Source organism: Mustelus asterias, chromosome 24 (assembly GCF_964213995.1).
Source record: "Mustelus asterias chromosome 24, sMusAst1.hap1.1, whole genome shotgun sequence".
Lineage (NCBI taxonomy): Eukaryota > Metazoa > Chordata > Chondrichthyes > Carcharhiniformes > Triakidae > Mustelus > Mustelus asterias.
The window spans coordinates 23,476,023-23,490,770 of NC_135824.1; the positions used below are offsets into that span (position 1 = coordinate 23,476,023).

The 14,748-nt window shown below is 40.3% G+C and overlaps 1 protein-coding gene across 2 annotated transcripts in view; it reads left to right on the forward strand.

Moving 5' to 3' along the window:
• Positions 1-14,748, forward strand: part of LOC144511278 (DNA-binding protein RFX7-like) — a 77,343-nt gene that overhangs the window by 35,354 nt on the left and 27,241 nt on the right. For both annotated transcript variants that reach the window (XM_078241446.1, XM_078241445.1), the window contains exons 3-4: positions 4,037-4,119; positions 9,837-9,959. In XM_078241446.1, coding sequence (XP_078097572.1) covers positions 4,037-4,119; positions 9,837-9,959 — 206 coding nt within the window. The remainder of the gene's footprint in view (positions 1-4,036; positions 4,120-9,836; positions 9,960-14,748) is intronic.

Sequence of the window (14,748 nt, forward strand, 5' to 3'; positions counted from 1 at the left end):
CATGTTGGAGGATATTCTCAATGTGAAGATAGGACTGGTGTCCATAAAGACTCAGCGGTGGTAACTCCTAATATTGTCATGATGCACCTGTGACCGGTAGATTGGTAAGGATGAGGTCAAAGTATGTTTTACCCTCCTATTGGTTCCCTCACCACCTGTCGCAGATTTCATCTAGCAGCTATGTTCTTTAGGTCTTGCTTAGAAGTGGTGCTATCAAGCCATTCTTGGTGGTGGACATTGAAGTCTCCCACCTGGAGTATATTATGTGCCCATACCACCTTACAAGTAGTGTTTATCGACTGAGGTGTGGGCTGGGGTGTGATAGATGGCAATCAGCAGGAAGTTTCCTTGCCCATGTTTGACCTGATGCTTATGTGGGGGTCCAGGGTTGATGTTGAGAACACCCAGGGCATCTCTGTTCCGACTGTATATCACTGTGCCACCACCTCTTGTGGGTATGTTCTGTCCCACCAACAGGACAGGGATGGTGATGGTGGTGTCTGAGACATTGCATGTGAGGTATATTCTGTGAGTGTGACTATGTCATGCTGTTGACTTGTCTGTGAGACACCTCTACCAATATTCATTAAGAGTTCTTTGCAGGGTCAACAGGGCTGCGTTTGCTGCTGTCATTTCCTGGTGCTTGGGTCAGTGCTGGGTGACCTGTCTGTTTTCATTTTTTTATTTGTAAACCTTGTCGTGGTTTGATACAACTGAGTGGCTTGCTAAGCCATTTCAGAGACATAAGATAGCTAGAGCTCTGGAGTCACATTTGGCCAGATCAGATAAGGATGGCAGCTTTTAATGAACCAAGTGGATTTTTACAGCATTCGTCAATGGTTTACCGAGATTAGCTTTTTAATTCCAGAATTTTCAACTGAATTTTAAATTCACCAGCTGCCATGGTGGGATTTGAACCCATGTCCCCAGAGCGTGAACCTGGGTCCCTGGATTACTAGTCCAGTGACATTACCACTATGCCACTGCATCCCCATAACTCACAAATGTGAAGAGCAGCAGTTACAGGGTGTGGACAATATGTACAAAATTGCAGGGCCCTGGGGAAAAAGGTGGGGAGACGAACAAAGCAGCTTGCTCTTTCAAAGAGTTAGCACAGATTTAATGGGCAAAATGGCCTCCTATCTTTTTGATGTGGAGATGCCGGCATTGGACTGGGGTAAACACAGTAAGAAGTCTCATAACACCAGGTTAAAGTCCAACAGGTTTATTTGGTAGCACAAGCCACCAGCTTTCGGAGCGCTCGCTGCCCCTTCATCATGTGAGTAGAAGTTCTGTTCTCAAATAGGGCACATAAAGACACAAACTCAATTTACAAAATGATGGTTGGAATGCGAGTCTTTACAGGTAATCAAGTCTCAAAGGTACAGACAGTGTGAGTGGAGAGAGGGTTAAGCACAGGTTAAAGAGATGTGTATTGTCTCCAGCCAGGACAGTTAGTGAGATTTTGCAAGCCCAAGCAAGTCGTGGGGGTTACAGATAGTGTGACATGAACCCAAGATCCCTGGTTGAGGCCATCCTCGTGTGTGCACTAGAAAATGACAGCAGCAAACGCAGACCATGCAAAGAACTAATGAATGTTGGTAGAGGTGTCCCACAGACAAGTCAACTTGGCTATCAGTCTCTGCTCAGCGACTCTGCGTTGTCACACTATCTGTAACTCCCATGACTTGCCTGGGCTTGCAAAATCTCACTAACTGTCCTGGCTGGAGACAATACACATCTCTTTAACCTGTGCTTAACCCTCTCTCCACTCACATTGTCTGTATCTTTAAGACTTGATTACCTGTAAAGACTCGCATTCCAACCATTATTTTGTAAATTGAGTTTGTGTCTTTATATGCCCTGTTTGAGAACAGAACTCCCACTCACCTGATGAAGGGGCAGCGCTCCGAAAGCTAGTGGCTTGTGCTACCAAATAAACCTGTTGGACTTTAACCTGGTGTTGTGAGACTTCTTACTCCTATTTTTTAAACATGGCTTGGACATGGAACATCACTGTGGCAGAAGATCCAAGGAAACTAACTGCATTGATTTGGATATGTTTCAAGAGTGGAAGCAGCTAGAATCTCTTTCATGACTCTGAATGCGTTGAACAAGCAGCTGATAAGGGTGAAAGAAGTGCTGGACAGGCAAAGTTTTGAGTGACTTGTCACAAAAAGGGATATCGAAGGCTGAAGTAGCCAGATGAATTCAGAAAGGAGTGGATTAATTCAGGCCCATCATTGCTGCTGACCTGCCTGATGGGAATGTTGTAGTAACAGCTATTTCAGATTTGTATGTGTGAAGATGTTTTGAATAACTTGATTAGTTTCATATTCTATTCATTATACATTGAGTAATACTGGTTTTTCTTACCTGGCAGAATTTAAACAAATCAACATGTTTAATTAAGCAGGAAATTACTTGAGCCAAAAGTGTAACATGGTCTTCCATGCTTGCACATCAGGTGTGAGGTGATCTATTTGCAATATCATAATTATATAACTGGTAGAGATTCTGAAACCTGGGTGGGGGCAGAATCAGAGAGGCCAGAATCAGAGGAGCCAGAATCGGAGAGGCCAGAATCGGCACACCTAGCGGGCCAGATCGGCGCCGGTCTGTCAGTGGGGTGATCGGTACATACGCAATCGCCCTCCTCCCAACCCCACTGCTCCCAAATGCAAAGTGCGCAGCAGGTCCACTGCCAAGGTGCCAGGCTGGCACTGCCCAAGGAGCACCCCCCTGTTCCCACCAGTGCGGTGATTACGCCTGGTCCCCTTTGATGTTGACTAGCTTTAATCCCTGCTGGTGGGAACCACTCCCGGTGGGGGGGTGGGGAGAGACATTAGCAAACCCGGAGAATACCGTCTTGGTCTTGCTAGTGATATGGTAATGTGAATTTCCATATTGTCATCAGCCTCGCGCTGATTACTGACGCAGGGCTGATTACATCAAAACACATGACCTGGGAGACTTGCAATTGGCCGGGCGCCAGTCATTAGTCTGACTACAGGCCCCCCCCCCCCCCCCCCCCCCCCAATTGATGTCTCCCGAATCCCCCCCCCCCCCCATTGCTGTCTCCCGAATCGCTGCGCTGCGCTACTCGAGCAGCGCAGAGGCCAAGAGAATTGTCCTCTTGATGTTCTACTAAGATAAATTTACAAAACTGTGGTGTTTTCATTATTTTCTAAGTCGTTTGTTCGCAACATCATTGATGAAGCTGGATGCCTGCGGCTTTGCCCAAACATTTGTTTGCTAAATTGCAACATAGTTGTGTATGATTTTAAGCAATATTGCTAATTCATATTTGAGTCTTTTTGTGCCGATAATGAAACTTGGGGAATGTTAAATATGTTCAATGCATTTTCTGACATTTTTGTGTTTTTAAATTATCTGACTTAGATATTTTGAATTTTTCCCCAGCTCCTTGAATAATTTCCTAATTCTAATAACATACATGTTGTTGGGGAAAACATTCCTCTTTCTGTCAGAGTGCAGAACTGAATGAAGGTCCAATTTGAAAATTCTTGAGCGATGTGATGGAGATTTTTAATCTTGGGTAGATTTTGAATGTACTTTAACTCTATTGTGATGTATGCCATATTTATGTATCTGACAGAATATGATAAATAAGGCTTGTACTACTTCCAACAATATTAACTCATGATCATGGTCGGAAGATTGTTTTCATAAACAGCTAGTCTTATGAACAAGAATCTGTACTGCGTATAGTTTGAGTAAGAATGTGTATAGTAGGACTAAGAATGACTCCTTAACTAATGTATCTTGCACCAGAGGTCCTTTCAAATGCCAGCCATGTTTTGTTCGCTTGATAGTAAAAAACACACTATCAGACTTTCTTATAAGGATGTAGCTGATGAGATGTGTCTCCAATTTGGTATCACATTTAGTTTGGAAGTATCATTTTAACAGTAGAATTTTCCCTGTTTTTATTTTGGTTCTCTTGTCTAATGTGCCTTTAATTTACTTCCCAAAAATGTTTGTAGTTTTAATTAAGGTTTCTTTTTGCTTTCAGCAAGAAGTGATGAAGTTTACGGATCTAGAAAAACTCTACCTCTACCTTCAGTTGCCTTCTGGTCCTAGCAATGGAATCAAAAGGTAAAGCCAACATTCATATTCTGTTGCTCTTTATTTAGCTTTTCAAGGAACTCTGTTTATAAATAGCAACTAGTTGTAGAAAATGTACAGCAACAAATGCTCTGACACTTATGCAATCAAATGAATTAAACTTGTTATGGAGGAGAAATCATTATTTTAAGTATTATAAAATGGTATCCATGTGAATTGTAGGAACCATAACCTAATGAAAAATTGATGCAATATTTTACTTATTTATTTTGACAAGGAAAATTTAAAGGGTTCCAAGCATGTTGGAAGAATACCACAGACTGTTAATTTTAGCTACCTATATTTATCATATCATATACATTCTTATGATCCATTAGTAAATATATTTAATTTTTGAGGGTTGTAATAACTCTTCATTACAAAAGAAACTATGTTTCTTGTTCATTCCAGATAAAGCTAGATTATGAAAATATTTAACATTGTGTTGAATGGCCAACTTGCAGAACAAAAAAGGATTTCAGAACAGCACCATTAGTGTCATAGAATACTGGGACAGGGGGCTCACTCCACTGTGTTTCTAATTTCAACCTTGCTGCTGCAGGAAAGGGAGGGAAGTTAAATCACATGAGAAGTCTTCATGGTCATTTGCAGCACTTCAGAGTGATATTGATAAGCTGGGAACTGGCCATCTATCATAACTTCCTCTTTGTAACGGCACACTGATCCAGGAACACCAATAATGGAAGAAAATGTACATTTTTTTTCACTTGTTCACTCTCCACTAATAGATGAATATATTGTCATTCAAAATGGGGGTAGGTAGGAAAAGAAGGGAAGACGGAAATATTTCCCTTGCAAAACCCTGATATAGCTGTAATATTGATCGCAAGGTTCATTTATATCTGATAATTTAGTGTAAGCACACTGGGATTTATTTTTACCTTGCTGATCAAAGTTATCTTAATATAGCAGGAACATTCAGTATATTTTCCCACGCATTAATTTGTGTTAAGCTATACCATTCTCATTCTAGTTTAATTACTCTCTCATTCTTTTTATTAATTTGGCAAGGGCGAGGCCAGCCTTCTAGTATAACCTTACCTTATGATTGGTTGATGGTCACCACTTTTGTTAATGTCCACTGGTCATGTGTCCTGAATTGACTAGCATGGTATTTTGGTTCACTATATTCTGGAACATAGAATCCAGAAATCTTTCAACCTTTCTGCTGTATGATATGGTCTAATGTGCAGAGAAATTTATTTTCTACTAACATTGAATGATTGTGATGGCTCAATGCCTCACCCTGCTCTGCCACGCAAAACGCTACAAAACTCAAAAACACTATAAAACACATCACACGTGCCACAAAACACACACATAGGCACCGCAAACCTCTACCATCATCAAATTCTTGCAAGAATCAAAGTGGAAAAGTGACAAAAATGAGCAAATGTGTCTTGTTACTAAAGCATCAGATTGCAGAATCATTGGCTGGAATTTTTGGGCCATTCACACAAGTGGATCTTCTGGTCCCGCGAAGGTGCCCTGGCTTTTCTGGCAGCGAGGGGTGCATTCAGCAGGAAACTCCATTGACAATAGCTGGACCTGAAGTTCCCTCCACTGGCCAATGGCAGGCTGGGGTTGTGTGGAAAATTCTGCCCATGATCTTATCATCTTGACCATCATCTATCAACTGAGTTAGTTGCCACAGTCATTCAGCTATTATCTTTGCACTTCTAAAATTGAGGTTGTTTGTATTTTCCCCTCATTGTTCTTCTGTCACGTTCCTTTGCCCACCAATTCCTTTAACTTAAGTGTTGGCATAATTAGACTGCCAGAAGGTGATTGAAAGGCTTCAGGATTTTATGATACGAAGGCGAAGACCAAAGGGTTGCATGTTGCATCATTGGTTTCTTTGTTAGCTGATCTGAGCTGGGTAATAGTTGGAATGGGCCTATTGGTGTGACTATTGCTGGGCTGGGAAGATGGAAAGAATCAACCCATGTTGAATGCTGGGAAGTCTACAAATGGATGATTGTTGTGATGCCCCCTGTGCTACATGGTGACAAAAGAAATAATTTATGTACCACCTTTCCATGTCTCAAAATAATCCATATAGAATGGGCTACTTCAAAGAAGACACCACTGTCCCAATCTTTCACCATTGAAAATGATTATCCACAACTCTTGAACAAGTTTCACACACTCCACTTCCACTTGGATGTTATCACACCTCTTTAAATCACCACGGCAATTTCTTTGCAACTGCATTCAATGTCCTTTGACATGCAAGTGGAGACAGTAGCTGATGGTGCATTCTTTCTGGGGCATTTTTGTACTCCTTGGCTAACTGCTTTGGTTTTGAGTATGAAGAATGTCACTTCCTAACAGGTGGACAATCTAAATGGGTGTATTGGTGATTGCTTTGAGGCTGATAACATTGTGACTGTTTTTCTTTGATTTTGGGAATTTACTGTGCCGAAATGTTAGTTGCCACACAATTCTCTATTCAAAAGAGAAGTACAATATTAATATTTTGACCTTATTGCCCTTTTTAGCAGAACTAAGCACATTCGAGAACCTGTTCTGGGCAACAAAACCTTGTGCAGGGTTATGACTAATTAGCATTTAACTCACTGCGTGGCAGAATGTATTGTTTGTGAGTCGGTCATGAGCCACCTGAAAAGCCCAGTTCATTGTGCTTGTGTTATGTTCATATTGGGAGTCAGTGTGCAAAAGGTTTTTATTGATGCTATCTATATGACAGGCTGATGATGTAACTGAGCTTGAAGCAGTATGATAAATGTTTGACATCCCTGATCAACAAGTTGTTAGCACTGCAGTTCTCACATGCAGACTTCAATGTCGCCGCCTTTCAACCCTAAATCAAAGACCTTCCCTTTTCCGTTATTACTCTGGATTAATTTTGAGTTATTTTGTGAAAGTTGAAGACATTGGGATGATGGATTACAATCATCTTGAAAGTTTATTCTTTGTACACTTGTAAACTGCATTCTTCTTTATGTTTTATCTTGTGAGGAGGCAGTGGTATATTGGTATTGTCACAGGACTAGTAATCTAGAGGCTCAGGGTAATGATCTGGGTTCGAATCCCACCACTGCAGATGGTGAAATTTGAATGCAATAAAAGTCTGGAATTGAAAGTCGGCACAGTGGTTAGGACTGCTGCCTCACAGCGCCAGGAACCCGGGTTCAATTTAGGGCGGCACAGTGGTTAGCACTGCTGCCTCATGGCGCCAGGGACCTGAATTCAATTCTAGCCTCAGGTCATTGTCTATGTGGAATTTACGCGTTCTCCCCGTGTCTGCATGGGTTTCCTCCGGGTGCTCCGGTTTCCTCCCACTTTCCAAAGATATGCTGGTTAGGTTGTTTGGCCATGCTAAATTGACCTTAGTGTAAGGGGGATTAGCAGGGTAAACATGTGGGGTTACAGGAATGGGACCTGGGTGGGATTGTGGTCGGTGCAGACTTGATGGGCTGAATGGCAGCCTCCTGCACTGTAGGGATTCTATTTGGATGAGTGTTTATTCATTTATATATTAAGGTTGAGCTACATTTGAAGAATAATCCTATCTCTGCTAGATAAAAGCCAAAGAAGACTGCAAATTTTCAATTTTATCTTTGATATTCTCTAAATTTTAAAGTAGTTGGATTATTTTGTTCTTGTTTGAGAAAAGGTGATTATGAAATTCTTTGCACCCAGCCTATATATCTGAACAGCCCCACAAGTGAATGTAATATTACACCAATTATTCATGAAAGGAGAGAGAGAGAAAATAGAGAACTACAGGCCAGTTCACCTGACATGAGTTTCAGGAAAATGGTGAAATCTATTATTAACGAAGGCTTGACAATACACTTAGAAAAGCTTAGTGTCATCAGACAAAATCAACATGGTCTCACAGAAGGGAAATCATGTTTGACAAATTTATTAGAGTTTTTTGAGAGTATGTAACTAGTCAGATTGAACTGTATTATTCTTCAATTTCCAAAACAAGGTGCCACACAAGGGCTGATGAGTCGTGGATAATATACTAGCACGGATGGGGGATTGGTTAATGGACAGAGAATAGGGATAAACATGGCATTTTCAGGTTGACAAGCTATAACTAGTGCCGCAAGGATCAGTACTAGGGACACAATTATTTGCAGTCTATATTAATGGCTTATATGAAGAGACTAAGAATAATGGACCGAAGTTCACTGCTAATAAAAAGCCAGAACCACGAGGAGGATGCAAAGAGGCTGAGAGATTAAAATAGTGGAAAGGTGGCAGATGGCTCATTTTGGCCTCTGAGCAGATTGCCTAAAGTAGAAGTTAAATCATGTAAACCACAACTGTGATTTGTTTGTGTGTATGTAAAACAGGAAGCTCACCCATAACCATGGCACAGTGGTTAGCACTGCTGCCTCACAGCACCAGGGACCTGGGTTCGATTCCTGGCTTGGTCACTGTCTGTGCGGAGTCTGCACATTCTTCCCGTGTCTGCATGGGTTTCCTCTGGATGCTCCGGTTTCCCCTTTCAGTCCAAAAGATGTGTTGGTTAGGTGCATTGGCCATGCTAAATTCTCCGACCTGAACAGGCGCCGGAGTGTGGCAACTCAGGGATTTGCTCATTAACTTCATAGCAGTGTTAATGTAAGCCTACCTGTGACACTGATAAAAGATAGTCCAATATGGAAGCTTATAATAATCCATATGCATGTTATTCTAAATAGTTCCATAAATTGATTTTAATATACATATGCTACATTGATGCAGTTCAAATGTTTTAGAAATATAAGAGTGACAAATGAGCAACATTTTATTTTGTGCAGTGATCCAAATGCAGTTTGTTAACTGATCAACTCAAGAGTTGCGCATTTCCATTGTGAACTCTAAAGCAATGCTGAATTCACATAACATTGGCTGTGTTACAGAGCCCTGTGTTTAGGGCTCTGTTCTTAATTGTTTCGTACTTAGTTAAGTTCCTTCGCGTATGTATATTGGGTCACAGTATTGATATTTCCTACAGCTGTTAAACAATTCAGAGGTTTCAAGACCCCTTTTGAGAAAGTTGATGTATTAAGGATATACTAATAGATTTGATGGGGAACTTGCAGTTGATGCTGTTTCCGTGTGTCAACCTGCCCATGCCATTCTAGGTGGCAGAAGCTGTAGATTTGGAAAGTACTGTCAAAGGAAGCTTGGTAAGTACTGCAGTGCATTTTGTATATCGTATACACTGCTGCCACTATGTGTCAGTGGTGGATGGGGTGCCAATCAAGTGGACTACTTTATTCTGGATGATATTGATCTTCCTGAGTGTTGTCGGTGCCGTACACATCCAGGCAATTGGAGAGTATTGAACCTTATAGGGGGAGACAGGCTTCAGGGAGTTGGGAGATGAGTTACTGACTATGGAATACCCCACCTCTAACTTGTAGCTCAGTATTTACATGGCTAAATTCCTGATTTATTCACAACTGAAGAGAGGGAACCAAAGAGGAAGTTTATAAAAAGAATTAACGATTTTCAGAAACTTTTCAAGTATATGATTGCAATTATATGATGGAAATGGCCAAAACCATTTGCTAGTGACTTCCAATCATTTGTCATGGAAGCAAAGAAGGATGCTTTGGCATTTATATCTTCTTAGTAAATATTTGTTTAAAGTTGAGGAACAAATATAACACAGTTTGCCTGACTTTCACCAAATGGATATTTCTTCATTTTTTTTGCAGTAGTCCAAGTTCTTTGTCATCCAGTCGTACCCAGCAAATGCATGCTTTTAACTGGATCCGAAATCATTTGGAGGACCACCCAGATACTTCACTGCCCAAGCAAGAAGTCTACGATGAATACAAGTAAGTCTTGCAATAGGAGATCTGAATAACCGTACATTATGTTGTTTTTCATCTGAAATATATATATATATATGCACAAGCACACTTTAAGCAGGGTTTTTGTGTAATGCATTGGCGAATCGTTTTTCAGTGATAGTGAATATTGCTGTCTGTATGTGTTCCACAGTTTTAATAGTTATAATTGTCATTAAACTTATTACTTAAATATAATTTCAAATTAGTTTGGAGGTTTTGTTCTCATTAAGGTAGTTTTTGGGTTATGCGATCCTAGAAAATGTTTTTCTCCTTTCGACTGTTTCTATAATACTACAAGATATGATATCACTGGTCTGAACCATAACAGTAGCTCCCTCTAATTTTTCCCCTTCTGCAGTCCTTTGCTAAATAGTGTCTGTCCGCTTATCTCACCATTATTATTTAAATAAAAATGGCTATGGTAACATCAAACAACAGTCATCTGACATCAAAAATATCTGATATCTTAAAATTCTCAAAGTATTGCACTTGGCTTGATATGTAGCAATATTTCTGCATGTTTTTTTAAAAACTGCAACATATTTCAGGATTTTTGAGTCGTCTGATGATGGAGCATTTACGTAAAGGTGTAAGGAGTTCAGAAAACATTTTCGTTCCAGTGTAGAATGAGCAAAACAAATGCACAAATTTTATGAATTGAATTTTGATTCTATTAGAACAATTATAATGCTAATGCATGTAAACACATTTCACCTGGCACGGTGGCACATCGGTTAGCATTGCTGCCTCACAGTGCCAGGGACCTGGGTTCAATTCCCGGCTTGGGTCACTGTCTGTGCAGAGTCTGCATGTTCTCCCTGTGTCTGTGTGGGTTTCCTCCGGGTGCTCTGGTTTCCTCCCACAGTCTGAAAGACGTGCTGGTTAGGTGCATTGGCCATGCTAAATTCTCCTTCAGCGTACCTGAACAGGCGCCGCAGTGTGGGGACTAGGGGATTTTCACAGTATCTTCATGCAGTGTTAATGTAAGCCTACTTGTGACAGTTTTTTTTTTAACTGGTCGGTGCAACATCGTGGGCCGAAGGGCCTGTTCTGCGCTGTAATGTTCTATGTTCTATGTTCTATGTACTAATAAAAAAAACTTTAAACTGATGTCTTTGTTAAATAAATGAAATAATTCTGAAGCCAAGTTGAATATTAGAATGCTTAGTATATTTATAAAATGTAATTGTTTCTGAAGTAAGTGACAATAGGTGAAAGATTGCTATCTGCCCACGCAACATCCTTATAGTTTTCAGTTTTTTTCCTGGGAAAATAGTTGGTAGTGTGTTGTGTCCTTTGGGATAATTGAACAAGTAACATCAGTAATATATGACAATTTGATGTCGAAGTATTGAAAATTTCATGAGATAATTTCATTATCACCTTTTCCGGGGTAAAGAACATCGCACTGTATGTTTTCAGTAAGAACTTTGTTTACTCTCTCAAGTGGTGATGTCCTGGCATCCTTTTTATAGGCAACTTTTGTGATGGAAACATTTTTGGCAAATAAATTTACAGTTTTAAAGCCAAATGGGAAAGGTTTTCTCCACTGATGACAGCAATCCACTGGAATGAAACTTTTTCATGTCTGTAATGTACGTCATAGTTGTTTGTCTGTAAATGTTCACTAAGCTTATCAAGATTCTTTGTGGTAAATACAAACATGTTTTCCTTGTCATTGTTAGAAAATTTTATTCTGGATCACCCATATGTGTCCAGTTACATAAGGAGGCTGGGATGTCAAGCTATTCAATAAAAGCAAATTATTGCAGATGCTGGAATCTGAAACCAAAAAAGTAAATGCTGGAAAATCTCATTTGACAAAGGGTCATCTGGACTCTCAACGTCAGCTCTTTTCTCTCCTCCTGCTTTGACAAAGGGTCATCTGGATTCAAAGCGTCAGCTCTTTTCTCTCCTTACAGATACCTTCAGAGCTGCTGTGATTTTCCAGCATTTTCTCTTTTGATGTCAAGCTACTCATTTGTTTAGTTAATTTCTGTTTCGGATTGTAATTTACTTTTGAGAAAAAATGTCAGAATCATGAGCCTATGGTCCCCATATTGTACTTGAAGCTCTTCACCTTGTTGCTCCTGATTTCAGTGGGAAGGATTAATGATGTGCACTTTTAAAGATATGCAAGATCTTGCTTGGCACATGGTTGAATTGTAACAACATATCTTTAATTTTGATGAAAATTTCATTGAGTTTCACTTTTGTTAGAGACCATTTTCACCAAGAGGGTGGTGGGAGAATGGAGCTTGCTGCCTGAAAGGGTGGTTGAGTCAAAAACTGTCGTAATGTTCAAAAGTATTCAGGTATTCACTTGCCCTACTGTAACCTCCCCAGGCTATGGCCAAAGTGCTGGAAAATGGAATTAGTGTAGTCAGATGTTTGTTGACTGGTGTGGACACGCTGAGCCAAAAGGCTTCGTTCTGTTTTGTAAACATCAATAAATCTATGAACTGTAGAAGTTAAATTTTATTTGTCATGTCGCATTTCTTCAACGAAAGGACAAAGGCTCAGATAAATTCATCAGTATACTAAACTAAGAGAATTCAACTGTACTATTCCCTGGCAATTTGGGAATCATGATGTGGAGATGCCGGCGTTAGAATGGGGTAAACACAGTAAGAAGTCTCTCAACACCAGGTTAAAGTCCCAACAGGTTTATTTGGTAGCAAAAGCCACTAGCTTTCGGAGCACTCGCTGCTCCTTCGTCAGGTGAGTGGGAGTTCTGTTCACAAACAGGGCATATAAAGACACAAACTCAAGTTACAAAATAATGGTTGGAATGCGAGTCTTTACAGATAATCAAGTCTCAAAGGTGCAGACAATGTGAGTGGAGAGGGCGTTAAGCACAAGTTAAAGAGATGTCTATTGTCTCCAGACAGGACAGTTAATGAGATTTTGCAAGGCCAGGCAAGTCGTGGGGGTTACAGATAGTGTGACATGAACCCAAGATCCCAGTTGAGGCTGTCCTCATGTGTGCGGAACTTGGCTATCAGTCTCTGCTCAGCGACTCTGCGTTGTCCTGTGTCGTGAAGGCAGCCTTGGAGAACGCTTACCCGGAGATCAGAGGCCGAATATCCGTGACCGCTGAAGTGTTCCCCAACAGGAAGAGAACACTCTTGCCTGGTGATTGTCGAGCGGTGTTCATTCATCCGTCATCGTAGCGTTTGCATGGTCTCTCCAATGTACCATGCCTCGGGACATCCTTTCCTACAGCGTATCAGGTAGACAACATTGGCCGAGTTGCAAGAGTATGTGCCGTGTACCTGGTGAATCAGTTTCACTGCATTGTGTTTCCAGCATACCTTTTTATTTACGCAGCAAGTGGAATACTAAAATATAGTACTGTAAATTGATGTTTATTGCAACATCCCTGCTGTGTTCTTTGAGCTAGTATGATAGTTTAGCCTACAAGCGTCTTGAATTCTGCAGCTTCATTAGGATGTTCACTTAAGTAGCACTAAAAAATGTTTGATTCACTGAAGGTTGCAAAGTGAGTTGAAGAGCTTGACCTCCAGTTTTTATTTTCCACAAAAACATAGTAAGTTTTTACTGGTCTGTTCAGACAAGAGTGGGAGATTACTGTGCATGGGATTGTGAGTGTGAACCATTTGTTCACTTATGTCAATTCCAGTTTTTTTTTCACCTTGTATAATATCCTGAATAGAAAATTGTTTTTGACTTTTATTTGCTTCAGAGATTTCTACCTTCCAAATCTATTGTTGATTTTGCAACAGTTTTTTTTTTGAAGTACTGCTATCCATAGATATTTTTAGGCATATTTGCAACAAAAGATACTTCAGTGAAAGGCAACTCAAAAATCCTACATTTTGTACCAGTTTGATCAGACAATGATGATTGAGGGCGTTGCATTTTGGCACGCTGATCTGGACACACTCAAAGGCATAAAGATATTAGGATGATAATTCTGCAAACTGCTGTTTTATCTGGACCTCTGTTATTGCCTGGGTTGTTCACCAGTCACAATTTGGTGCATTTGAGTTGTTTTCGGCCAATAAGTGTATTCCTGACGCGCATTGGCACAAAAAGCTTCTAACCTTTTAAGCCTAGTAAAGAAACCTTTGGAAGGAATTTAGTTGGTAAGAATTATGCACACTTGCTGCTTCAGGAAAGTTTCACCATACATTGATTCTTTCTTGGAGTATTGTTGGACTTGGATGTTGGACTGATATCAATATATAAAATCTTCAATTGTTCATTGGTTGGTTTGCGATTCATAACAAATCATAATTTGTGTTGTGGAATCTCCAATTGTAGCTAATTTGATGGAATGATCCAGTCTGTTTCAAATGAATGGTGGAAAATGGGAACCAATTAAATATGCATTTCTTTGTATATTGGTCCTTTCTGTTATCAGTTAAGTATAGGATACTTGAGTCCATGAGCTTTGTTTATGTGTGACTGGATGTATTTTGTGTGCATTGAGTTAAATACTGTGCATATACTTAAGTAAAAGGCAATCTCATGTAAAAGTAGACACACGACTCTTGGCTTAAAAAATTGCAATTTTTCATAGACCTCATATAAAAGTTGACTGTAGTATTTCAGGGATCAAAGCTCATTAATTGTCCCACTCCTCTCCCATGCTCCACCCAGAAGTCTTAACTCACTCATGAGAAATGGTGGCAGGTAGGAGATGCTGTCCAGGAAAGACATGGGATTCATCTGCTTGTCCATCGCGAGCAGCTTGAACTGATGCTGCACTTGCATTGTAATTGTGAGCATCCCAAATCATAGCTCCCCA